The sequence below is a fragment of the Triplophysa rosa genome, linkage group LG22, assembly GCF_024868665.1.
Source record: "Triplophysa rosa linkage group LG22, Trosa_1v2, whole genome shotgun sequence".
NCBI classification, from domain to species: domain Eukaryota; kingdom Metazoa; phylum Chordata; class Actinopteri; order Cypriniformes; family Nemacheilidae; genus Triplophysa; species Triplophysa rosa.
In genome coordinates, this window is record NC_079911.1 from 13,098,014 (window position 1) to 13,124,546 (window position 26,533).

Consider the following 26,533-nt stretch of genomic DNA (forward strand, 5'->3'; position numbering starts at 1 on the left):
AACTTCACACAGAATCATGATAGGAGTACATTTATCACTGCTTATTTCATTGTACTGCTGCCATGTTTTTATTTGAATCAAGACTAAGATGTTTCAAAATCCAAGCCTACCGAGGGCTTATGTATTATAGTTTCATATGAACTTGTTTGATGTGAATTTTAACTTATAATAATGTTTTCTCTTACTTCTCAGTCCATGGAAATCCAGAACTCGCCGATAATGTCCCCGACATCATCTCCCATATGCGAACGTCGAAAAACCACTGCAGATCATATGGGTTCTCACCTCAACATTCCACCTGTACCGCCCCGCCTAGATCTCATCCGATCGCCCGCCCCCAGCCCCACCGGCTCCCCTAAGGTTTGTTTCACGTTTCCGATCACGATTCCCCATTTTCCCGAGTTTTGTTTCTCAATGTCTCTCTTCTGCAGTCCTCACCAGGCATGTCCAGAAAACAGGACAAACCGCTTCCCGCTCCCCCACCGCCACTGAGAGACCCCCCTCCGCCACCTCCTCCAGAACGCCCTCCTCATATGTCTCAAGAAGGTCGGGCCGCCTGGCTCGCCACCCCCTCGTCCGGCCTGCCCAGAGACCCGAGAGCACCCTCGGAAGCCTGGAGTCCCAAAGACACCACCTCTGTGTCAGACAGCAGGGCCGCTGCTGCCGATCGCTCCCCAAAACTCGCCCACGCTGCACCTGCACACATCAACGGGAGACCCCTCAGCTGCTCCGGTGCAGACCTGGGGGTAAACCGGAACGGCCACAGATTTAACAACCAATCAGAGTGTAGTAAGGTAAGAGAAAACCCTATATCTCCATTTTTAATGATTTTTTTAAATAAATCTTTAATAGAGATGCACCGATACAAAATTTCCCCACTGATACCGATAGTCGATTATTCAGAGTGATAACTGCCGAAACAGATTTTGAAGATTAAATGAATATTTAATGAATGTAAACTTTCTGAATGTTATTAGTAATTTATATAAGGACTACTAATATTGAACATCAGCTGGTGATGTTTTAAAAAAAAAAAATATATATATATATATATATAAAGAGCACAAATTCATTGCATTTTCCTGTCCTCTTTTGATTGACAGGATATATCGGCCCTGATCATCGGCAGTTTTTAAAGTAACTGCTTTTTTCGACCGATACCGATTATTGGCCGATACATCGGTGCATCTCTAATCATTACTATTGGTCACCCCTTATATTTGCAAATATTTAACCAAAAGCATGCACACATTGTAAAAAAGAATGCAGGGTATTATAGGCTGTGAAACTCTCAGAAATCCAGTTGGAATGGCCTTCTCTGATAAGCAGTCTGGTACATCAGATAAGAACAGGAGAAAAATGTCTGGACGTTGTGCTTTTAAATCACCTAGAACCTTCTGTACCCATTCACCTGTTCTGAGCCATAAATATTCAAGTTTTTTTGCTCATGGCTGTTACTAAGCAACAGTGATGCAGGAATGTAGGGCTGGGAAATTTGGCGGTGCAGTGCTTGTCTTTGGCCCTGTTGCTTTAGTAAGGAGATTTTCAAAACACATTCTGTGCCTTTCATGATGACATGAAAATATGCCGAAACGCATGTATATAATATACATGTATATTCAGAAACGCAAAAAATATGCGTTTCGGAATATATCTTAAATGTTAAAGGTTAATGCATTAAAATACAAATACGTGTGTGTGTGTGTGTGTGTGTGTGCGTGTGTGTGTGTGTGTGTGTGTGTGTGTTTTTGATCTATGTTGCTGCACCAGGATTTGCAACGTGCAATTATATGTTAGCACCAATTGACTGATTTGTCAATTCTCTCTTTCTCTCTCTCTGTAGTCTTTCGTCAATGGTCTTTTACCCAGTGATGATTATGACATCCCTCCTCTACGTCACTCCCCTCCTCTGATGGAGCACAACCAGAGGTGAGTAACACACACACACACACACACACGCACGCACACACAGGCTTTGGTTGACTATCCCCGTGGGGACAGTCCATAGGCGTAATGTTTTTATACTGTACAAACTGTATATTCTATCCCCTATCCCTAACCCTATCCCTAAACCTAAAGATCATAGAACACTTTTTGCATTTTTAGATTTGTAAAAAATATTGTTCTGTAAAATTTATTAGCATTTTTTGCCCCTGGGGACCTCAATTTTGGTCCCCACGGTGACACGAGTCCCCATGTGTTGGTGTGTATTCAGGTTTAGGTCCCCACCGGGATATACAAACATGAACACACACACATGTATGTTTTATTATATCCATGGGGACAGTCCATAGGCGTAATGAGTTGTATACTGTACAAACTGTATATTTTATCCCCTACCCCTAAACCTAAAGATCGTAGAAAACTTTTTGCATTTTTAGATTTTCAAAAATTATCATTCTGTACAATTTATACGCTTTTGTGCCCGTGGGGACCTCAATTTTGGTCCCCACAGTGACACGGGTCCCCATGAGTTGGTGTGCATTCAGGTTTTGGTCCCCACTAACATATAAAAACCAAGTCCACACACACACACACACACACACACACACACACACACACACACGCATATTCAGGACACACCTGCTGCTAATCTTTCTCTATTGTGAAAGAAGCCTCACTAAACTAACAACTGTGTTTGCCCAGCAAAACTGACTCTTATCTGCTGGATTTTCATATGATTACATATGTCAAATGATCGGTTTACCCCCTCAGGCCCCGGGTTTTACCGTAAAGGGGCTTATGGCAGTACAGAGCATCTTGTCCTCTTTGCTTTTGTTAATCTGCATTCGTGATGTTCCGTGATGGAATTACTGCTCTCTCTTTTTTTGTGGTGAAACTAGAAAAAAACCATGTGGATTTTATGAATGTGTTAACGTGATCCAGGGATCATGCAGACAGGCTGCATCCTGCATGTCTCTAGAGCTCGGTCTGAAGAACACACACACATATTCACAGCGATGTTTGGACACATGTGCACCAATTATGCAAAAGCACCAGGATCCGGAGAGCATGTGCTCTTTAAACAAACATAAAGGCATACGCACGCACACGCACACACACACACACAGAGATCCAGCAGTGATGGGCGTCCTGTGAGGCTGTAGAAGGAATGATGAACAACCTTACATGAGATGTTACATTCTCTCTCAGTCTGTTGGCCTGTCTCTCTCTCTCTTCCATGAGGCTCTTGGTTTTATGTTTTTGTCATAATTAATATTAGCTGTAGCTAATGATAATAATAATAACAATAACAGCAACAAGAATAGTAATGATGATATAATAATAATAATCACTATTATTAATAAATAATAATAATAATCACTGTTATTAATAATAACAATACTCACTTTTATTAATAAATAATAATAATAATCACTGTTATTAATAACAATAGCAATAGTAATAATAATGATTATTAATAATAAAAACAATAAATTATTAATTATTATTAGTGTATAACAACAACAACAATAAAATAATGTTTACTTTCCATACATACTAAATGTGCCTATGTGCTACTGATATGAATGATGCAGCTTGATGACTACATTCATGGAACATGCATGGTTTGCTTTTTTGAACAATTTCAGCTCAGCTCTGTTAGAAAAACAGCATTTTTGTCATTGGTGAAGATTTAGTCAAATGAAACCGAGAGGCTCTGAAAACTACAATAGTTGTTATTTAAAGCACAGAAGAATCGTGTTGAGTGTGTGTGTCTGTAAAGCTGAATGTGTAGTCAATGATGTGACATAGAGGCTGAGATCACTGTGCTGTTAGTAAATGTGTGTGTGTTTGCAGCTGTACACACTACCCTGCTGGCTCTTAATACACTGGGCTCTTTGTAATGAGCATTACACACTTACATACACTTACTGTACATTCACCCAAACCACAGACTTGGAACTTTCAGAAAGAAAGCAAAACGGGAACCTGTCTTCTCCTGTCATCTTCTCATCTTCCTCTTTCCTGAGGTTTTCACACTGCTTTGGGTAGCTTTTACTAAAGACACAGAACATGCAACTCAATAAACACCTCTATTACTGTTCAAACCTCATAGAAACAAGAAACACTCCTCAACACTTTATAGTTTACGCGCAAAGATCTTTAATTAATCTCTATAGTCACAGCTGAGGAATAGTCTAAAGCGCCCTCTACTGGTACATTGCAGAATCACCTCAAGCCTGGCTGGACAGCAGACTAACTCGTACTGTATCTCAGCCAGAGCTAGTTAACCCCTCTTCTGTTCATCATACCTGACTAGTGGGTGTCAGATGGGCAGTCTGGGTGCCGGCATGTTTAAATCTCAGGCGTCTCCGGCAGCCTCGGCCTGGCTCGTGAATGTGTTGGAGCATTACGTGATTAAATAGCTCATCTGGCGGCATCCAGCTCCTACACTGCAGATTTGTTGTTTCTGTGAGTCAGCATTTTAAGACTGAGGACCAGTGTTGGGTAATTTACTCTGAAAAAGTAATTAATTACTAGTTACTAATTACATATTCAATAGTGTAATTAGATTACTGTACAAATTACTCTCTCCAAAAAGTATTTAGTTACTTATTACTAATTACTTTCTATATCCTATATCAACCTTGATTAGTTAAGTGATTCAAGAATAGACATGAAAGGGCTCTTTTAATTCATTCAAATAAATAATATTAAACTGCATAAAGTAGTTTTAACTGACCAAAGTATTACAAATGTGAGAATTATACATTAAAGCAGGGATTTTAAAGTTAGACTTTGAATTTTGATGTCAATTCCACCTTTGCACACACACATTTTACACAGAGTATTTAGTTTAATTACATCAAAAGTAACTGTAATTAAATTACAGAAAAAATAAGAGTAATCCCTTACTTTACTTTTCCAAGGGAAAAGTAATTCAATTACAGTAACTAATTACTTGGTAACTAGATACACCCAACACTGCTGAGGACACAATCCAGGTTTTCAGTCAAAGTGATTTTTTTTCCTGGTCGGTTGTCATTCTGTCATCTGTATACATATTTACACATGGTCATTGCCAGACCGATCTCACGGAATTTCGTGACTATTTTATTAAAAGTGGATAATTATTATGGATTTCTATGATGTGAATGGTAGAAAATGTACGATTATTTTAAAAAGCAATAGTGAACCCCCAATCTGAACCCCATTGATAAACCTACACATCAAAGGTGTGAAAGCCACCTCATAAAATAGTTGCCGTAAAATTGCCATAAGATTATGTTGTTATTTCACAATAATATTACAGCAAAGTAATGAATAACATTACAGCATTAGCATTACAGCATTACATACATACAGCATTAAAAGTTGATGGTATTGAAACCTTCTTTGAGGCTGTTAGTATATACGTTTATATTATGGGCACAAAACTTTTGATCTGTTGATTACAGAGTTTTCAGTTTTATTGTAATTTATTAATATTTTGACTTTTATATGTATTTATTTCGTTTTTAAAGTTAATTTTAAATTTTGTTATGTGCTTTTATCATTTTCAGTTAATAATTTTAGTTAGGGATACACGATAAATTATCGGCCATATCGGTATCAGCCGATAATGGGTCATTTTTAATGTTATCGGTATCGGCCGATAATACAATTTAGGCAGATATATTATAGCCGATAAATCATAAATTATTTCCTCTGGTTAAACTTCTTCTGCTGCATGCTGCTCACAGTTAAAATACAGTACAGTACTGTCTTTCTGTCATGATCATTCACTTACTGCTATTAGCAAAACATTGTTGATGTAGGAGTAGTGTGTAGATACAGTATTAATGAATGTGTAAATTATAGGAACAAAAGTATATTGTTTAAATCAGACTGCTGTCTGAATGCTTTCTGTCTTGAGACCTGTTAGACATGTGGCTATTAAGAACACTTTTCTGGGTTGCTCTGGAAGAACATCTGTAATTTGTATATTAAATAAAAAATATACCAGAAAAGTTTGACGGTTAAAGAATCTTTAACTAGTGTAAAGTAGGCTTGGTACATGATTTTCAGGGAAAAAAGAGAATTAATGGTTACCTTGTTTTCTGCAGTAAATGTTTCTAAATAAAAGCAGTTGCCCACTTGCCTTTTGTTTCAGTCTTAGGGAATTTTATATTAATATTTAGATACAGTATATCGGCCAATATATCAGTTATCAGCTTCCAATGTTAAAGAATTATCGGTTAACGGCCAAAATTTACATATCTGTGCATCCTTAGTGCCACAATATTTCTAATTTTTGCTTATTTCAAATGTTTGAAATAATGTAGACCGATATTTTATTTGATTTCAATAAACAGAAATGTTTTAATAGTTTAGCGACCAAGGGTATTATTGCTTACTAAAACTAAAACTTAAGATTTCTGTTCAGAATCACTTAAAATATTGGCCTAAATATTATTAGAAAAAAATTGAAATGTTGCCTTAGCAAGCTGAGGCACTAAAATGATTAACTAAACAATAAATAAAAACTAAACTAAAAAAGTAACTCATATAGCAATATCATAAATAAATAAGCAAGTAAATAAATAATTGACATAGGCGCAAAATAGCTAAAAATTTAATTAAAATTAACATGAAAACTAAAAATATTTAAAAAAGCTAATTGAAAATATTACTAAAACTACAATAAAACTGAAAATATGAACTTATAAAGCAAATAAATAACTAAATGACATAAGCACACAAAATTGAGAAAAAAAATCTCAAATTAACATGAATACTTAAATTGAAACCTTATTTCCTTATTCAAAATATTACTAAAACGACAATAAAACTGAAATCAAAACTGTTTGTGACTATAATGTGAAAAACAGCAGTGTTGCTTGGCAACCATAAATCAGTCAATTGAAGAAAAACCTGTTATAGCAAACACATTCTGAGTGTGTCCAAAGTAAACCACTACAGTAAACTGACATTTTGTATGGTAAATACTGTACAATGGTACCCCCCAGCCCTATTGTGCAATGTGGTCACTGGACACTGAAACACAATGATGTAAATTGTGGTCTAGAAGTGACCAGGCATCATGGGATAGCATGCTTGTGATTGTGTGATGTCAGATGTAAGAAGAGTTGTGTAATTGTGAACACTTTGTGCTTTATAGACACACCAACCCCTTCACCAACCGGAGTCACACAGACAGACTGGAGGACGAGTATCAAGTACCTTCATCACATCCTGTCTGCCTCACACAGCCACCCGTCTGTATCCCCTACCGTATCCCCAACAGGTGAACACGCGCACAAAATACACAAAATACAGAAACTTTATTAGTGTTCTGCGTGCATTTACATGTACATTTTTTCTCTGTGAAGGGCTTTAGAAAATGGCTCGTCAGATCTCTCGACAGATATAAAGAAACATAAACCTCAAGAGCATGGTGAGCGCACACACACACCCACACACACATACAGATATATGATTTATGAGTAAATGGTGTACATCATGTGGAATGTCCTTACAAGTTTCACTATATTTGTACCGTATATTTTTTCATCTGTCATCTTTATTTTCTAAATGACCATCATTTCGTGTGATTGCGGGAGTTTGTGTGTGTATTTGTAGCATGAGGAATTAAAGCAAACAGAAGAATATACAAGAATTCATAGAAATGTATACATTTATGATCTAGCAGTCAATGTTGGCACATGTCTGAAATGGAAAGAAGTTAGCGTTAAGTCTGGTCAGTCGAGTTAACCCTGTGTTGTGTTTCTCAGGTGGGTTTGACTCCAGTTCATTGATTTCAGGTGTGTCTAACACCACACAGTGTCCACTTCATAACAGGACACCCTCAGACTACGACATTCTACTGCCCCCTCAAGGTAGCCAATGATAAGGACCACAACCTGATTGGCTGTCTAATTGGCATACTGGTTAATACTGATTGTATTAAAATGAGTTGTATTTGCTTTCGTTTTTTTCTGCATTAGCAAAATTAGTTGTCAACATTGTTATCGTTATTAACATTAGAGATTAGAGATCGAAAAGTTATACAGGTTATAGGATAGAACTTATGTGACAGGAGGATGTGTGTGGGTCTTAAAACCATATTTATGTAAATACGTTTCAGATTTTCATGTTACATTTTTTTATTTGAGTTATTTTAGTATATATACATTCATATAGTTATTCAGTTGTATGCTTTGCAGCTCAATTCATAGTCACATATACTCTGATATTAGATTACATTGAATTTAGACTTAATTCATTTGGCTGCATTATATTTTGGCGCCATCTGTTGGTGAAACGAGGGATTGCAGTCACGATAAAATTCTCGCACTGTCTCTCTTTCTTCCAGCATCTCCAATGGAAGACCCATTCAACTCTATTCCCCCATCCCAGCCTCCACCTCCTCCTCCCATCAGAAATAGTTTTACAGAACCCTCTACCTCCTCACCCTACCCCAGACCTGTCCGTCCCTCGTCTGGACACGACCACTTCCTGCTCAGCGCCGGTAAAGCCAATCCACCCTGAACACCGCATTACAGAACTTTGTGTCTATAGTTAATTTTTTCTGTATGTCTACGGTTACAATATAGTGTATGTTGAGTTACTATTGAATTTCTGGGTGGGGTACAAGCCTAAAATATAGAATTCTGATGGAAAAAATTATTAGACACAATAAAACAGTTTCACGTTTTCTTTAAATTACACTTGTAGATCCTGCTTAACCATTGTGTACTTTATAAAACGAGGGAGTTAATATTATTAACGGAGGAGGTTAAATAACTTTTTTTTTAAGTATTGGTATCTCTTTGATTTGTAGATACGTTTATAGATTCGTTGAACAACTCGGCTCCTAATCCCCCTGTGCGGAGACAAACAGGAGATAACACAAAGACTTCATTCAGAGCTCCACAAGACTACGATCAGCTGCCTCCCACCTCAGGTACTGAACATAATGAATATATGACGAGTTTACTTACAAAAAACAAATAACTTGTTTTTAATGTGTTTTGTTGTGTTAGTTGCCTGTTTTTATGGGGGGTTATTATAACTTATTTAAAACAACCCAACTGCAGTTTGATTGATACTGTATTAATTAGAATGCACAATAAAAAAAGTTTCAGAAATTTTTAAAGAGAGGAGTTATCTGTTTTTGCAAATTAACTCTTCATATAATAATGAATATAATACACTACTGGTCCAAAGTTTTACAACACTTGAGAGAAACGTTTCTCATTATCTTAAAAATATAATTTTAATAATATATATTATTAATAATAATAATCATTTTATTTTATTAATAAAAATGTCTCGACTTAATAACCAAATATTCAAAAAAACTCCTTAAATATTGTTTAAGAAGAATCTCAAGGTGGAACCCCAAGAAGCTTTTAAAACAAATGTCAAGACGACATTTCTGCAAATTCTATGCAAAACTGAAGATGCTAAAATACAAAGCGATTTTTATTGTATCGTTTTTTTTCGTTGTCATAGTTTCCTTTGTGTCCCCTTGTTTTGATGAGCTTAATATTTTTTTCTCCCTAAAATGTGGAAAAAATATGAATGAGTATGTAAGTATATATTCTAAAACTTTTGACCTGTAGTTTAATGTATATTTTAACACAGTAGTGACGTGAAAACTAAGGTTTTCACATCTTAGCCGAGTGTATCATTGTGCATTATCCATAGAGGTAGGAACTGTATATTACCTATTGTTAGTAAGAGAACCACATTTAGCTTCCTTTGAATTTGTTAAATGTAATATAAAATACCATCCAATCTAAAATATCTATATAATATAGTAACCATGTATTATATAACACAGGCTTAGTTGCAGGGGTTTGTTGCACCTGACAGTGCCCACCGGCCATGACTGTATTTACTTATGCTTTATTGTTTAACCATAAAATATTTACTGCACGCAAGAAGAAAAACTACTGTTAGCACACCTAGAATGCTCCAGAAATCTTTCTATAACATACCTACCGACAGTACCAAGGCAGAACAATGTGTTTTTAGAATATATCTAATGGTTCTGCAGGTTTATTAAATTAAGCCATTAGCTGAGATGAATTATTAATTATTAGCCTGTAATGGGCTTCTAATGCGCTTTAGTTGACCGTTACATCCATTCTCAATGACCCATTACGACTAAAGGTTCTTTCTCTTCCTGTTTCCAGTGGCCGCAGATTGCTTCAGGGCACCTGAGAGACCTCCAAAACCACTTCCTAGGATCATCCCACCGGACATCCACAGAAGACCGCACGAGTCGTCCCGAGAAAGCGTCGACGCCAAAATCGCCAAGCTGATGGGGGAGGGCTACTCGTTCGAGGACGTGAAGCGGGCGCTGATGATAGCGCAGAACAAAGTGGACGTGGCGCGGAACATTTTACGAGAGTTCGCGCTGGTGGCGCCAAGGCAGAGCCTGTAGGCCGAAGCAGACTTAGACTGACTCTTAACGCAGAGCTTACAACCGTCCGCAGGCTGATACCCTCTCGCTTAAAGCTCCCGCGCGCGTCTGCCGAACCAAACGGAAAATAACATCTGTGAGGTTTTAGCCATAAAGGAGCGTCACGCCGTTGCTTGTGTGGACAATAGAATCCTGTGAAAGAGCCTGGTGTTTACACAGCCAGTTTGTGTTTTGGTGGCTTTCCGCTGCTGGATTTTTATCTGGTCATCGTCGTTGTAGCCGTGGCCGTTCGAGAGATGAATCCAAAAATGATTTTTTGTTTGGGTGTCCATCCACACTTACAGCAGTAGTTAAAGTTTTTATTTTGTCCGTGAGCCTGTGTTTGTATGCCAGTGTCTGCAGGCTGTAAAAGCATTTCCTGCCAACGCTGCCCGCCATACCCCTGCAAAACACACACACACACGTCCGGCTGCTCTTTCATGGCCTCTCGGGTATCGTGATTTCACAGTAATGGCTCTCCGTCTGCTCGTTCCTCCTTTATCTCATTAATTCGCTATGATCACGACAAACCAGATCAGAGAAAGATTCTGTCTGTCTAACTTTTGAATGTCAGGTTCTTTCATGATTCACTTTTCGTCTGCTTTGGCGGTGCAAACCTGGTTACAGATGCACCTGTTTTGGTCGTACGCTATATGAACGCATTCAACATCTTTCGTGCGGTATAAAGGCTCAGTGCAAGAGGGGTTGTGTTGATGTAAGGGCTAACAATCGCTGATGTCATCGCTGCGGAAATCTAAATGTGTGCATCAGTTTTGTATTTATTTGACATTGTTAGTTCTTCAGAAAGGAAGTTACTTAATGTTACCCTGAGCTCACACTGGTTCTGAACGTGTCATTTTTATTTGCGCAGACATGCCAAAATAAAAAAAAGAAAGAATTTGAAAACATGATTATAGAAACTAGTTTACAAATTGACGCACAAGTGTAACACTCCCGATTCATCCATGGCCTTATGGGAACTGTGGATGCCAAATTGCTTTGACTCTTCTCACTGGCTGTGTCATTTCTCTTATCAGGTTATCTCTTGCACTTGAAACTTCATTTTGCACTGGTCTTTCACTTCACGTTACACCTGAAAGTCTTGAACTCGAGCGGAAACTTGACGATGGCCTGCGGATGAGTACGTGACCTTTGACAGGTCTGCTGCGGGGAAACTGTTTTTCTGTTCTCTCTCTTCTTTTTTACAAGAGATTTAGTTTGTTGGAAAATGCTTTGTGGATCATTTAAACCAGTGATGTGTGCAATTAATTTATACGTTGTTAAAAAGATTATTTTCATCTTTCAGTAATGTTGGTAACCCGTGATCAGTTCTTGTGGAGAAAATGTTTTATAAAAGCCAGTATTAACATCTGCTTCTCGTGTCATTCACTTTGTCGCCAAACAAAAATGCAGAATTTTCTTCAAAATGTACACTTTATTGTCAACAAAAGTACAAAAACAAAAGTTTATTTACAATACTTTATGGCCTTCTTCTCAATAACCCTCTTTGGTTTCACTGCTGACCTGATGGTTCAAATATGCATGAGACAATTACACGGAACATAACCATTCTTCAACACAACAGTCCTTTATGAAGACAAAAAAGTGAACCAAATTGCTTTTAAATATCGTGAGATTACACGTTTTAAGGATTTAAATAAAATCATGAGTTCGGACTCTTCAGTGACCGCGAGCAGTACGGCTAACCTTGCATTTCTCACACACTATAAATAGCCAAACACAAGCTAGACATTCAGACATATTTACAGCACGCTTCTTCAGACCACAATGAACGGAATAATTTCCTAAAGACTACAGTGTCGGACGTTAACCTGACAAACAGTACAGACCTATCTGGCAAATAGAACATGAAACAAAAAATGTGTAGTGGTAGTCTTAGGGAAGTGCAACTCTTCACGGTGAAAAGCTATAAAGTTATTCTGCAAAATTAGACATTCCCGAAAAGTCTGAGGTTTCACATTAAAGTACTGACTCGGGTACACCTTCCAATACTGACTCTTTCTATTAAGGCAGAATTAAAGAACTAAGGGGTTATTATATTTCTATTTCCAACCAAAAAAATAAAGGCTCTGCATGCAAGGTTGCTACAGTCCAGTTTGATATCGAGAGAGGGGACGTTTGCATGTATCTACACTAGATGCATCACTTTACCTCAGTCACAAGTTTATGTCTCTACATTAAACTAACGGACCGTGTTCTGTTCTGAGTTCAGAGCCCTACACAACTATGGCATCATGCAATCCAACCTAAAGGCCACTGGGTGTAATGGGACATTTTATTAGCTATACTAAATTTCCGTTCATCTAAATTCATTTACGCTACTTAGCCACTCCACGGTGATGCAGGGACATTTGACAAACGTCTTGGGCAGAGTTGTAAAGAGGTACTAATAAATAAAACATGACATACACAAACATGTTTTAGAGAACAGAGAATGTAACAGCAGTGAAGTCATCGTTCCAGAATCCGAGCGCCACTGAGATTTCCGAGAAAGGGCGATTCGATGCCTAGTCCCAACCAATCCATAATTTTTTCAGCAATCCCAAATGTTACGCAGAGAGAACATCGCCCCTGATTTATTTACATAGGCCTAAAAAGTGTACAGCGAATTTACATTTTTACTAGAGGGGAAAATCGAGCTGTGCCCACCACATCAGCAACGCGCATAAAACAAGAACACTCACTGGGAACACAAAAAGATCAAATCCAAAACTCAAAGCAGTCCTCAGTGCAGGCTAAATTTACAACACAAGTGGTTTTCTTATATTCCTGGCTTGCGGTGGGGAAATTATGATTTAGCAAACTGTTCATCTGGGTTAGGAAATATTCTGGAAACATTCTGAGATGCATGATGCACACGAGCAGCCTGAAGAGGAGGTGTCTGCGTCCAATCAGATGTCTGGAATTAGATGATTGAAGTGTGTAGTACAGCACAATCAGTGTGACAAAGGCCTCTTTCCTAGTTCATACCTGAAACAACACACAATATCGATTAATAAACAAACTATATAAATGTATTTAAATTATGAAACGAATAGTTGGTAACTGAACAACACTTTGACTTTCATTTTTTTCATTGACTTCTATTGTAGGGACACAAAACCACTCAGACATTTCTCAAAATATCTTCTTTTGTGTTCCACAGATACAGGTTTTGACTGACACAAGGGTGAATAAATAATGACAGAATTTGTAGTTTTGGGTGAACTATCCACATTTTTTTTACTCCGTTATCATGTTTTACTGCCATGTAAAAATTCTCCATCTGGTATGTGACAGTGAGCGTGTTCTCTCACCTTCTTCATCTTCGTGATGGCTCTCCTCTCCTCTAGACTTTATGGTTGTTTTCCTCCAGTTTCTTGCTCTCTTCTGAAGTGCCCGCCTCCTTCTCTCCAGTCTTCCAGCTGCCTTGTCTAACAAGACAGTTTTTCCTTTATTAATTCTTCAAAATATATTTAAAACCCAGCTCATCATTTCTACAGTATCTCACTGACTTCTGTTGTCAATTTCAACCCTCTACAGCAGCCCTTATGGAAGCAATGTTTGTTTCTGTTCTTAAAATTCTTCTTAGGTTTGTTGGCTTAAGACAACACTGTGAATTATTGGATTGGATTCATTTATTTATTGGAAATAAATTAATTTCAGTCATTAAAATGCCTGTAATGAAATGGAAGGACCTTTCAACAACGAATGTTGTGAAACCATTTCATACTGCTGAAAATCAGCTCAACATTCTTAACGTTCATTTTACTTTAGTAAAAATTAAAGTAATATTGTAAAAATCTTCCTTTTGCTATCTAAAAAATCTAACACATAAAAAAGCAATGAATTTATGTTGTGCAAGGATTAATCTAGTCAACAAACATATTTAAGCAATCCTCATAACCGACAAATCATTTATATTTTGGGAGAGTAGAAAAAAGGATGAGTTCTAAAGAGCAAATATGCCCATCTAGTGCTGCATGTGAGATAGGATTTTAACATGATCACCAAAGCTTTTTACTAGTTTATTAAGGGATCCCTTCATCATTAACCATTATATTGACATTGTAAATGCATCATGTGTTTGCAAAGTGATAAAAGTGTGACCCCCGTTAACCACGGGTTAATGATATTCTAACAAATTATGATGATACTGTATAAAATAGGAAATACCAGCAAATGATTGTTGCTTTGTCATGTAGCGCCTTACCTTGATTTCTTTATATAGAGCCAGTAGATCAGTCCAACCAGTGCAGCAGCAATGATAAGACCAACCACAACACCCACAATCACCTTGGCCTGCTCTGCACCCCCTTCACTTTTATCTAATACAAAAACAAAACATTTTATGATTCCTCTAAATTATCAACATTCCCATAGATCCTGACAGGGATAAAAAAAAAAAACTAATATATATATATATATATATATATATATATATACACAATCCTAGGAAGCAAACGATGATTAACAAAATCACACTAGAAAAGTTCAATTACTTTTTGGGAATATTTTTAAGGTGATCCCAAGATCCGAAGTATTTCGGTTATATTATAAAAAGCATTCAAGATGAAAGCCCAGTGTTTGCATGATGTCAGGATGCTTGACACCCTCCAACTCTCACTGAAAGATTTAGGATTCAATTTTGGATTCTTAACGAATAGGATAAACTTATGAAATCATATCATCTTACCTGGACTGGCCTTCTCCTCCTCAAATACTGAAATCAGATATAACATTAAATTAACTTTGGGTGCAAAAAGAAACCAAACTGGTATGCATGACAAATTTGGTAGAGAAGCACCACCACCCAACTGTGGTTTAGAAATGTGGATGCAGTTAAATCAATTAAAATCAAACTGTAAGTGCCGTCCAATCAGCTTCCAGAGAAATGATCTACAGGTTTGGTAAGGAGGAAGACCACAAACATGCGATAGCGGCCAGAGAAAGAGAAGTTAAGGAAGAGCAGTAAGCACCCTGACAACAGCAAACAAAACCACACAGAACCAGAGCCAAAGTAGGAAACCAGGAGAGAAACAGAAGATTTCATGCCTCGAGTGAACAACAGGACCCGAGAGAGAAAAGTCACCTTCGTTTATGTTCACACTAATGTGTAGTGATGTATATTGTAAAGGCCGCCAAACTGGCCAGTGTGACAAGCAGTGATCGAATTGAGGGGGGGGGGGGCTGGGGGCATCCGGGTAAATTTTGTGAATTAATTATTTACAATAATTTATATTAAGTTTGTTTATGGGCTAGTTGTCATATCTCTTTAAATTGTAAACGCCCCGCCCCACGTCTAAAGACCGCTAAGCGCAGGACATCGTTGACATGACTGCTTGATTGGCATCGCTCTGGTGAAGCTCACTTCACCTGAAAAATGGAGAATAATAAACCTCCACTCGCAGTCGGGAAGAGGAAGCTTCTACTTTTTTGAGGGGTAATTTTCTCTCTCTATATATCTTTCCACTATATTTATCAACTCCATGTCGGGGCTTTTGTATTTCTGGCGTAAATTATTATTAGGTCTGGTTCTGGGGTGCTAGAGATCTCGATGAAGATGAGTGACAGCTTTTCAGTAATTATAAAGGGAGTGCTTGTGTGGTTTCTGTGCTATACAGTATATAATCCATTGAGAATTGTATAAAACTTGTTTTTCATGCTGCCAACGGCCACATACACGCTGCAAAGTTTCGGGATTACATCGGCATATAAATGCGGGATTCACTCTTGAAATAGCTACGATTGACATATTGATAGCCATAGTTAGTTCCTGAATAAAGCAGACGTTTGGACTGAAATGGTTGAATAGTGTGCTGACTGACAGACTCACTCATAACGGTTCGTTGCCGCCACCTACTGGACGTAACTATGTAAACCGCACTGAAATCGTTGAAAAATCCCCACAACACTAACACACAGACTGACAGCCGTTCTTGTCACAATTTATATTTTAATATCTAATAAACTAGTTTCTTGCATTTAAGCAAGTCTTTTGGAACAAACATTATTATCACAAAGTGTCAATTGTCCAGTTGTATTTAAGGAAAATAGTCAATACTAAATTGGTAAATAATGCTAGAATTATTCTGTTGGACGTACACTACTGTTCAAAAGTCATTTCTATTCACCAAGCCTGCATTGATTTGATCCAAAATACAGTAAAAGAAGCCTGTTTTATTTAAGCCTGTTTTTAATAAATAGTATATAATTATGCATATTATGATCAAATATATTGTGTATTTTGTATAAATTGTATATTGCGAGACTAACCCCCACCCCCACCAAAAAAATATCTTCTGGTGGGGACCCCCCATAAGACTTGACTCAATTCGAGCACTGGTGACAAGCAAAAGTAAGTGAAACATGCAGATAAATCTACCACTGTTCACAGTTTTCTCACATGCACGTAAAGAGATGTTAGATTTCGCATATGCCGTTTATCAGGGCTGCCAAACTATGTAACCATACTGTGCCAATAAAAATCCTTCAAAATACCAACAGTATAGAATATGGTCTATCATGACAGCCCTATAACAAGCCTTTTAAAGAGATATACTGAGTTGTTAGTAAGCAGTATTCGCAGATCAGAGCGAAAAAAACCTTCACGGCCTTTAGTACTTACGTGAAAATACGCTGATATCTTTTTTATCACTTCCTAGTTTATTGGTCACCTCGCAGGTGACGGTGAGGTTCTTACTAGGCACTACGGTCAGTTTGTATGTGGCCTTCCCTTGGACGTATGACATCTGATCCTGTAGGACCACAGACAGAACAATGAGACATTAAACATTTAAATGCAATTAGGAATTGCCATATTTTATAGTAAAACAATTAAATAAATATTGCAAATAGCATTGTGATAAAACGTGTAGCGTGAATGCATCTTTTTGGATAAAAGCATCTACGAAATAAAATGAAATAGCAGGCAAACCTCTTTTAAATGTAGTTTGATTAATGCATAAATCCAGCTAATTGCAATTCCAGTGAGCGAACGGGCCTGAAATTAAACAATTTCGTTCCTAATGTGTCAGAAAGCAGCAATAAATTACGTTTCTAAGCTGATGAATATTGCTGCTCTTGGATGAGGTGCTATTTAACGCATTACACCACTAGAAGGCGCTAATGATCCTCAAGCCATTCTGCACCACACCCGGAGCTAATGCACAGCACACACACCTCACCTAAAAATCCCACTGTCAGTAATCACAGAGCCATTAAACGAGACACCATCACTAATACTGCCCCCTAATGAGCAAACCCACTCCAATATCAGTGTCATTAAGCCAGGCAGTGACTGACTACTAAATCCCTCACAGTAATGCAGTGAGAGTTACAAATGCCAGCACTACAATTCAGCAGACCTGGCTGTAAACACTGAACTAAAATATATAATAAGTCTGTGATCAAAATCTAGGTTTAAATTGATAGCAAAAATGTAATATTACATAACACAATGTAATTTATCATTTACGTAGACAATTACAAAATGGAATTTCACATGTTACCGGACTCTACCAGGTGTGGCGCTGTTGGACAAATGCACGTCATAACCATTTATTAAATTCCAGCAAACTTTTACTTTTTTGTTAAAAATACAAGTCAATAAATATAGATATTTCTAGGTGTTGTTTTAAGATAAGTTTATGTTATCAATATAATCCACAGTTGGTAAGCTTTGGGCCGGTATTGTGCAGAACAAGACCGTTAGCCTGTGTCCCTCAGCCAATAAAAACATCAGTTAACTTAAAAGAACTCGTTTGAGTTTTTAGGCGTTTATACGAAGCTGCACAGACCGATCGTTCTTTGACACCAAAGTACCGCGAGAGCGATTGAAACGCAAACGGAGCAGTCTGCTCTCGCGGTATTTTGATATAGACCCATCGGTTAGCGAAGTACCACCACATCCCGTACGCTTCTCGTGCGGAGTGAATCAAATAGTAAGTATGACAACGCCCATGACGACGAGTTGGAGTAGACATTTTTTTCAAGTACTTTTATAAGAGTGACAGCTTTAGTCAACATTGACTTTGTGTATGTGGGTCTTATCTGTGGGTTTGTTTAGCCTACAGTAGTAAACAATGAAGCACCATCTAATCTAAATTTTTAATCTAATTCAAGAAAAAGATGTACTGTTGAATCTTACAGCACTACTAGGTCTATCCAGCGTGTCTTGGATTATACAGGAGGAATAAAACACAGGACGTGACTTTATTATTATCGAGCTTGGGCTAGAAAAAAACATCACAGATCTTTGATCTAACTCATTCATTTGAAATGCATCCACTGAGACTGGCCAGGCAGAATCTCACTGCGTGTGTTTGTGATGTGTGAGGCAGTACTAACTCTAATGCCGGGTGTCTGGTGGAGGGGGGATCTGGGCTGTTCGTCTCACACGCTGGTCAGATTGCGCTGTATCAAAACCCAAACACTATGCTGTGACTCATGGGACACACCATGTCTGGGATGTCTGGGATAACATAAACACAGACACGTTTTCCGTGTTCTGCTTTGGCATCTCTGTCCTCATTATCCCTTTCTGATGTCCCGGCTGCAGCCTCACAAGGAGTGGAAACAAGGAGGGACAAACTCAAGGAGAGATGTGGCACATACACACATTCTTTCACACATTCAGGAGGGGAGGGGACGCCTGTCTGCCACTTCTGTTACAATGAAGAATGCAGAACAAAGTCAAAGCCGCTTACTCCAAACCCGGCAAAATGCACAGCTAGTCTCTACACCCGCCAGTCTGCGAAAGACGGGCGAATAATGATTTGTTGTGTCTTTGTGTTTAGAATTTTTGTGATTCTAATCTAAACATCACTTCCGTCCCAAGATGGACAATTTACTTCAGTCACGCAAATTGAAACCTTTCCTTATGGGTGTTGAAAACGGCTGCTTCATACACCTGCGCACTTTTCCTCTTGCCCAGATCGGAATGGAGTGAAATATCCAGACGTATTTTCTTTTCGCATGTGAGTGTTGGAAAGTTTTGAGACGCTGGGGGGTTTCGGTACACGTTAATATTTGCATGTTTCGTCTTAGCACTCGAATCCCTGTAGGAATTATGCCAGGGAACAACGCAATTTGCACAGTGCTATTTTCCATCTTGCAGGTACGTTCGGAGTGCTAGGTTGTGGATGACAAATCGGGGGACTGCTAATCCACCGCTGCACCTGAATCGCCTCTAAAAATGGGTCTTCTTGTCCCATCCACATACAATGGTTCAGACGCCCATGCATCATTTGATGAATTACTCCTGTCATGATTGATAGGCAATGTCCATAAACGTCACTTTTTAAAGTTCTGTCAATAAATCTCGAATAATCTTTAACAAGCCAAATTTACATGCAAAAAAAACATTTTTGGAACCAAAAACATCTTGATCCTGTCGGTGACTTACATTAGTTCCATTGACACTCCATAGCACGTCTGGTTGAGGTGAACCCTCTGCCTCGCACGTCAGGACTTTGTGTTTGCCGTCAGTGCTGCGATGCTTTGTCAGACTCCTAATTTTTGGAGTACCTGAATAAAATATCATATTTTTGCTTAAACGTGAGCTAGTTTGGGAGTATGACTAAGAATGACACCTTATCTTAGCTTGGCTCTGGAGAATCTTACCTTCTACCGTCAGCTTGAAAAAAAAGGTGCGTCTGATTCCTTCAATGGACACGTCACACTCGTACAGTCCTGCTTCGCTGTATGTCAGATTGGAGAAGCTGGGCAGTTTGTCTAGTGTACGCTTGTCCTACAGAAATAAAAAAAGGTGTTTGACACATCAACATGCAAGGAATCTGTTGACAATCCTAGCTTTACTTGAAGGTCACATCCCAAGATCACTTACCTTTGTCCATGTCACTTTTGCTTCAGCGGAGGAGTTCTTTTCCAATGACACCACCAAGCTTTCCCCGACCTTTTTCACCACATTCCCTTTAGGACTGAGGCTTACATCCAGAACTATGAAAGAGAGAGAGTAAGAGGAGTTGACAAGCATTTAAGACCTATCAGTCCGCAGCAGGCTTCTTTCTCAGCAACATCCGTCTTCACACATTTCAACAGCTGACTATGCTCAAACACCTCACATCTCTCCACCAACATAGCGCTGTCATATGGACATGCAGTGCAGGCACCCCGCTCAGCCTACCCCCCAATTGTTTTCCATCTTCAATCACACATTCAAGATGTCACCCCGCTTTGAAACCGTACCACACAGGCAGCGTGAGGCACATTTGAGCTTCAAACCGAAGCATCGCTAAATCCACATTATGGAGATCAGGCCTTTTGAACTAAACGGACACACACACACTCACCTCAGAGAGAATTGTTATATAAAGAGAAAGTGAGCGAGCTAATCAGCGAGCGGGAGCTTCTTGTCTCCTCAGCTCAAGTCAAAGACTCATAATTAAGCTGTCTGCCTGGTGTCCCGCCCCTTTTGCTAATCCTACTGAAGATGGATTCGATTAACGTTTCACTCGTGAGATAATTTGCACCATAACAGAGGGAATTAATTGGAAGGGAAAAGTTGGGTGAACTCGGGCAGCTCGTCCATTTGACGGCTAAGCCAATTTATTCAGACTTGAGTCTAATGGCCAAACAAGCATAGCTATCCCATCATGTAACAAAAGTTCAGAAATTACTGACTTTTATGCAATCATTTTTATAATATAATTTGACACATTTGGCAGACACTTTTAGCCAAAGCAGCAGTGCTTTTTTTTTATCAGTACATGTCTTTGATATCTTTGCAATTCTTTAACTTTGATCAATTCACAATATTTGCAATAACGATATAATCACAATAACGAAATATGTAAAAAAGAAATGATATCAGTCAAGTTCGACCAACAAATCAAACTCAAAATATGAGAGTAGGAAGGCAGAGATTTTGGCTCTTAATGCAAAAAATTTAAACAGGTGCTGAATACATTTACAATAATAACATGAATATGGTATATTATCACAATTATCAAAATCGGAACTGTGACAACCCTAACATGGAAATAGAGAAGAGAACAAGAACAAGCAAGGAGGGAAAGAGAAAGAGAGCATCATTTGTCAACTCACAGCTCACTGTAACAATCTGAGTGGACTCCATCTCATCTTTATTGAGCAGGGAGCATTTGTACACGCCACTGTCGGCTCGGGTAACTCCAGTAATAGTATAGATGTCCTTGTTCGTCACTGTGACCCTCTGACCCTGCATAGTCCCCAAAAAAAATCAGAAAAGAGATGTTGTGATTAAACTGTAGAGAAGGATAGAGGACAGACAGCAGGACCCTGGAGATGGATGTAGGGTGGCAAAGCATGCCCATGCCACGGCACTGTTGCCTTGGACAATGCCGGCGATCTCTCACCTTAATGTTGAAATTGAAGCTGGTAGGGGGAGGGTTTCCATCCGCCTGGCATTTCAGTGTTATATTATCACCTTCCCTAATGGGACTCGGAGAGAGGACCTGTAGACTCACCTTCTCAGTGGGGTCTGAGAGAGAGAAAGACAGAAATTGGTAATGAGAGAAAAAAACATAACCCACCGATTGTCATTATCGTAATGCGTCCTGACATTGTACATTATTATCCCATTATTTTTTAAGATGGTTATGAAAATATTCATTTTAACAGAAGGAGGGGTTTATTTATGATATTTATTTTTAAGGAAAAAATGAATCTGACGTTTTCCTGACAGGTTTTGTGAGGTTCACCCTGACTTGGCGTGACTGTTTAATAGGGTTGGGAATCGAAAATCAATTCCAATTTGGAATCGAAAGGCTAGGAATCGGATCGGAATCGAAAGGAATAGGAATCGGATACTTGAGATTAAAATTTGAATTCCTCTTATCAATTCCTGTGTGCATATTTTCATAAAAGTACATGCGTTGCATGATCTGCTGATATCTCAATAAAAGCCCTTATGAAAATTATTGATATTTTTTACTATAGTGAGCATAGTTTAGCTATAGAATTTGCAATAAAGCACAGGAATCACAAATTAACCATAGTTGCATTATAGTAACTGCAGTTTAACCATGATGTAGTTCAACTATGATAATACAAATTGTAATAAATCAGAAAAGGTGTGTTTCTATGTTTAAATATACACAAAATGGTGCTCATAAATATATATATATATATATTTTGCAAACAAGTCAATAAGCAGGCTAAATGACCATACAGGTTGATATCTAAATGTTTTACTTCAACTGTGGAATCGAAACTGGGAATCGATAAGAATCGAAATCGATAAGCAGAATCAGAATTGGAATCGGAATCGATAAAATGGAAAGATTTCCAACCCTACTGTTTAACAAATAAAAACATTCTTCAAGACACAGCCCCAGACCGCAGACCCCAAGGGGGTTCAGCTCCTTCATTCCCATAACTATTTGCTTTCTCTCTCTCTCTCTCTCTCTCTCTCTCTCTCTCTCTCTCATGCCCTCGTTCTGTTACCCAGCAGCCACAAAGCATTTCATATCACATCTGCACACTCAGGCACTGAGCAAACCTCTCCGCATTCAGAGTGAGAGAGAAAGCAATTGCTATAACGGCCTCGCTTACCAGCATTATGTCGGACAAGACTCTGGAAAAAAAAACATACATAAAACTGAGCCTGGCTACCAGCTGAGACCCATGATATAAGCTTCAGGACTCATGGCTTCATGTATTAGTAACATACGGACACGCATGATAACACTCATGAACACCAACCCCTCAAACCAGCTGTATATCCAAACATTAAAGAGACTCATTATTAGACTGCCAACACAAAACAAATTCATCTTCGTCTTAGTTCAACCTAATATGGCAGAGCTCTCCCTAGGGGGCGCCAAGTTGTGGTATTATGAGCTACTCATGTCCCTTTATGTGTTTTTGCTGAATCTACAGTAAAAATGAAATTGTATCTCAATTACATGTGATGGGATATAAAAGCTGGGTGCTGTGAAATAATACAAAGACAATAAACACACAACACGCCTTTCTATTGTATTGTTTTTGTGTGCAGCCAGCTAAGACAAATAGCACAACCAATATACTCTGATTTGAAAGCAATTGACTCATATGCATCAGTTCCTTTGGTCCAAAATATTTTTGTGGTAATGCATGCAAACAAATAAAATAGTATTGTGTTGTTTAGTACGTAGTTGGTAGCAATTCTGTGTCTGATAGTTAGCTTACAGTGAATTGGGAAGATCTCAGCCGATGAAACCTGGTCTGGGCCCAGCACATGTTTCGCCATGCAGGTAAACTGCGATGCCATGTCCTCTTTACTGGCAGTGTACTGCAGACTGGAAGACGTGCTCGACAAATGTGTGGCTGGGTCCTTGGTAACAGTAGATTTGATGATAATTGCTGCACACACAAACACACATCAATCATTAGCCGTGGGAAAAATAGTAATAGTCATACCGCAAATTGCTCATAAACAAATCCTAATGGAATATGCAGTCTGAAAATAGCTGGTCTGTCTCGTGGATCAGGATGAGCAAACAAACATACCTACTAAACCTGTTGGACCATTTTATGGTGATGCTAGTTGGCCAATAAATCTAACTGGTTATACTAGTCAAGATGCCCTCCCTCTTTCATTAAAAGAATATATGATCAGATCAGCTGGGCTTTTTCCGCATGCTTTGTGCTGATTTTGCAGTAAAATGTCTACAAATCTGATAAATGCAGTCAAACATTTGCTTGAACATGTGACAGAAGGGGAAAACTTATGAGAGCGTATATTCTGTGTGGGTCTATTAATAACATAAAAAACTCACTCTTGCCATCATCCATAAGCGGCTGGTTGTTCTTCATCCAGATGAGATCTGCGGCTGGGTTGCCACTCTCTGCCACGCATTCCCCCAACTAACAAACACACAAAAACATTGTGTTTTAATGACACCTGAATCTGATATAGTTCAGGACCCTGGAGGTATGCCGAAACTTTAACAGCGTGTTGCTAAAACACTTTCACTTTCGTCTGACTCGCCCGTTTATTTATGGAACAGTGACACACAGTTTCAACTTTGAACGCCCGAGATTGTCGCATGATGTGTCACCTCCTTCAACCTGATTTTAATTCACATGTGACTTAGGGACTTTCCCTAGTTACGGATCACGTCCTCTGTAACTCACGGTACTTTTACTGTATCTTATTGTCTCGCTGCCCTTGCGGTGGGGTAAGTCTCAAAGTGGCCCAGGGAAGTTTCTTAAAACCAGTGGTGTAACTTTGTTTTGAAAAGTAGGGACAGAGATGACAAAAACAATACTTTAATAAATTGTTTCTGTAATAACTCGCTGGAATATTTATCATACCTATATAGTGAGGGGTCCGTCCATTGACTACTACACTTTTCGACTCCAGCTCTCACAGTATGTGGTTCCCAAACTGTCATTTGGGGAAGGTCACTTGGCTGTTGCGGTGAATTACACTTAAAAACAGTTTATTCCTATGACTAAAAATGTCGCTCGTTCATTGGTTTACGTGTTTTTTTGCTTGGACATTGGATGCACAAGCAAGCGCCGCAGATGATGCGCGTATTTTTATACTGGCCGCATTTCTGAAGTCACTGCTATCTGTCTTGCGCAAATGTAACTTATGAGTGTGAGCAACGGGAGATGGTGAGAAAGCAGCGCATCCTGCATTTTCCACGTGTTTTAGATGTTAATGGTCCCTAAACAATACACCTTCCGCAAGCATTTCTTAATTTCTTCCAAAAAGTGGTGCGGACATGTCCCACCCGCAAATTATGCTATGCTTAAAACAGAATGACATCACCGACTAAACAGCTAAAATGGGCAGGGTTTGGACTTTGATATTCTTTCCTCCTCTCTTTCGTTTTCTGCTCCTGCTTTGCTTTCCCTTTTCCCTCCGGGTGAGTAGAAATGCGTGCCAGAGGCCGAGCGGGGTCTGCATTAATAACACGCTGACAGGATCGCATGCTGACAAGCTATCTGCCCCGGGACAGAGAGATCAGCAGAAAGAAAGAGCAGAAAATGGTAATAATGGCAGAAGAGACGGTGGAATGATGCATGAGCTCAGGTGTTTGAGGCGGCATGAGAGATCTAAGATGTAATGGAGCTACGACCGAGAGGGAAACCAGGGGAGAGGGGTGAAGGAAATCACTAACCCTGATTTCTGTCTCTGATAACACGTCGGACCCTCCTCTGGGGTCCGTGATACATCACCTCTAACACCTGTTGCTTTCATTGAACCGTGAAACAGCCCAGCTGTGACTAAGAATTTTACGGAAACTATCTGAGGTGGGTTTACTGATGAACTGATTCAGCACAGGTCAGTGCGATTTCTGATGTTTAGATCTGGAATATTTCACCATTTGGCGTCGCGACACAATTGAGACTCAAGACACCTGAATCCGTCCCATAACATCTGATTCAGATGCACTTCTAATACAGGGTCATAAAACCTCTCTTCCTTCATTTGTTGGATTACTGCTGCGATAAAAATGGAAAGAAAACGCTAGAAAATGTAAACGGCGTGATTTCACATAAATACCAATAGCACAATGATATTGCAATACACATTTAGTGACTGCCATGCAGGTGACGCACCGTTGTGCAGCTGTTAAGCTAATTTGGCCCTTTTTCTCCAATTACCTCTTTTTAAGATCTCAGACCTTCAGTCGACCTGCATGTTTTCATGACAAGCTGCTGATTTCAATAGAGGTGCCCTTTTCTTCCGCACCCCCCTCCTCGTTCCGAGAAGTCTTCACTTTGAACATGACAGACCTCGGTGGGTGGCCACCTAAAAACATAACCATAATGCTGTATACACAACCCCTGCGTTCCCCACCTCTCAATTCCACCTCTTCCCTGCTCTAAGATCTCAGCAGCTCTGAACTACATTAAAAACAGAGGGAGAAAATGAAAAACAACAACTCCCCGGTTCCTTTTACAAAAGCGGTGTGGGAAATATTATTCAGAATATGAGTATGAAGTATTTACTATATAATCAATAAGTGAATTTCATTAATAATCATTGCATTGTGTTTGTGTAAATGTGTTTGCTGTGTTGAGCAGTGGAAATGTCTGGTTAAAATTATACTGCTTGCAACAGAAAAACAGGAAGCTAGCTTAACCACAATGAGGAACAAACTCTATGCGTACGTGCAAGACAGCACACACACACAC

General features: G+C 38.9%; 2 protein-coding genes across 4 annotated transcripts in view; one reads left to right on the top strand and one right to left on the bottom strand.

Moving 5' to 3' along the window:
• cblb (Cbl proto-oncogene B, E3 ubiquitin protein ligase) overlaps positions 1–11,775 on the top strand; it is a 69,334-nt gene extending 57,559 nt beyond the window's left edge. For both annotated transcript variants that reach the window (XM_057320286.1, XM_057320285.1), the window contains exons 11-19: positions 193–360; positions 432–794; positions 1,844–1,929; positions 7,106–7,231; positions 7,317–7,381; positions 7,719–7,823; positions 8,300–8,455; positions 8,768–8,890; positions 10,128–11,775. In XM_057320286.1, coding sequence (XP_057176269.1) covers positions 193–360; positions 432–794; positions 1,844–1,929; positions 7,106–7,231; positions 7,317–7,381; positions 7,719–7,823; positions 8,300–8,455; positions 8,768–8,890; positions 10,128–10,378 — 1,443 coding nt within the window. In that variant the 3' untranslated portion in view covers positions 10,379–11,775. The remainder of the gene's footprint in view (positions 1–192; positions 361–431; positions 795–1,843; positions 1,930–7,105; positions 7,232–7,316; positions 7,382–7,718; positions 7,824–8,299; positions 8,456–8,767; positions 8,891–10,127) is intronic.
• Positions 11,776–11,835: 60 nt separating this feature from the next.
• Positions 11,836–26,533, bottom strand: part of alcama (activated leukocyte cell adhesion molecule a) — a 66,879-nt gene continuing 52,181 nt past the window's right edge. The window contains exons 5-16 of one of the 2 annotated variants that reach the window (XM_057320287.1): positions 24,160–24,247; positions 23,570–23,743; positions 21,754–21,878; positions 21,464–21,596; positions 20,244–20,356; positions 20,021–20,147; positions 19,803–19,924; positions 17,025–17,154; positions 15,093–15,119; positions 14,610–14,724; positions 13,714–13,830; positions 11,836–13,387 (exon numbers count right to left, since the gene is read on the bottom strand). In XM_057320287.1, the coding sequence (XP_057176270.1) occupies positions 13,746–13,830; positions 14,610–14,724; positions 15,093–15,119; positions 17,025–17,154; positions 19,803–19,924; positions 20,021–20,147; positions 20,244–20,356; positions 21,464–21,596; positions 21,754–21,878; positions 23,570–23,743; positions 24,160–24,247 (1,239 nt within the window). In that variant the 3' untranslated portion in view covers positions 11,836–13,387; positions 13,714–13,745. The remainder of the gene's footprint in view (positions 13,388–13,713; positions 13,831–14,609; positions 14,725–15,092; positions 15,120–17,024; positions 17,155–19,802; positions 19,925–20,020; positions 20,148–20,243; positions 20,357–21,463; positions 21,597–21,753; positions 21,879–23,569; positions 23,744–24,159; positions 24,248–26,533) is intronic. The other variant, XM_057320288.1, reaches the window with a different exon arrangement.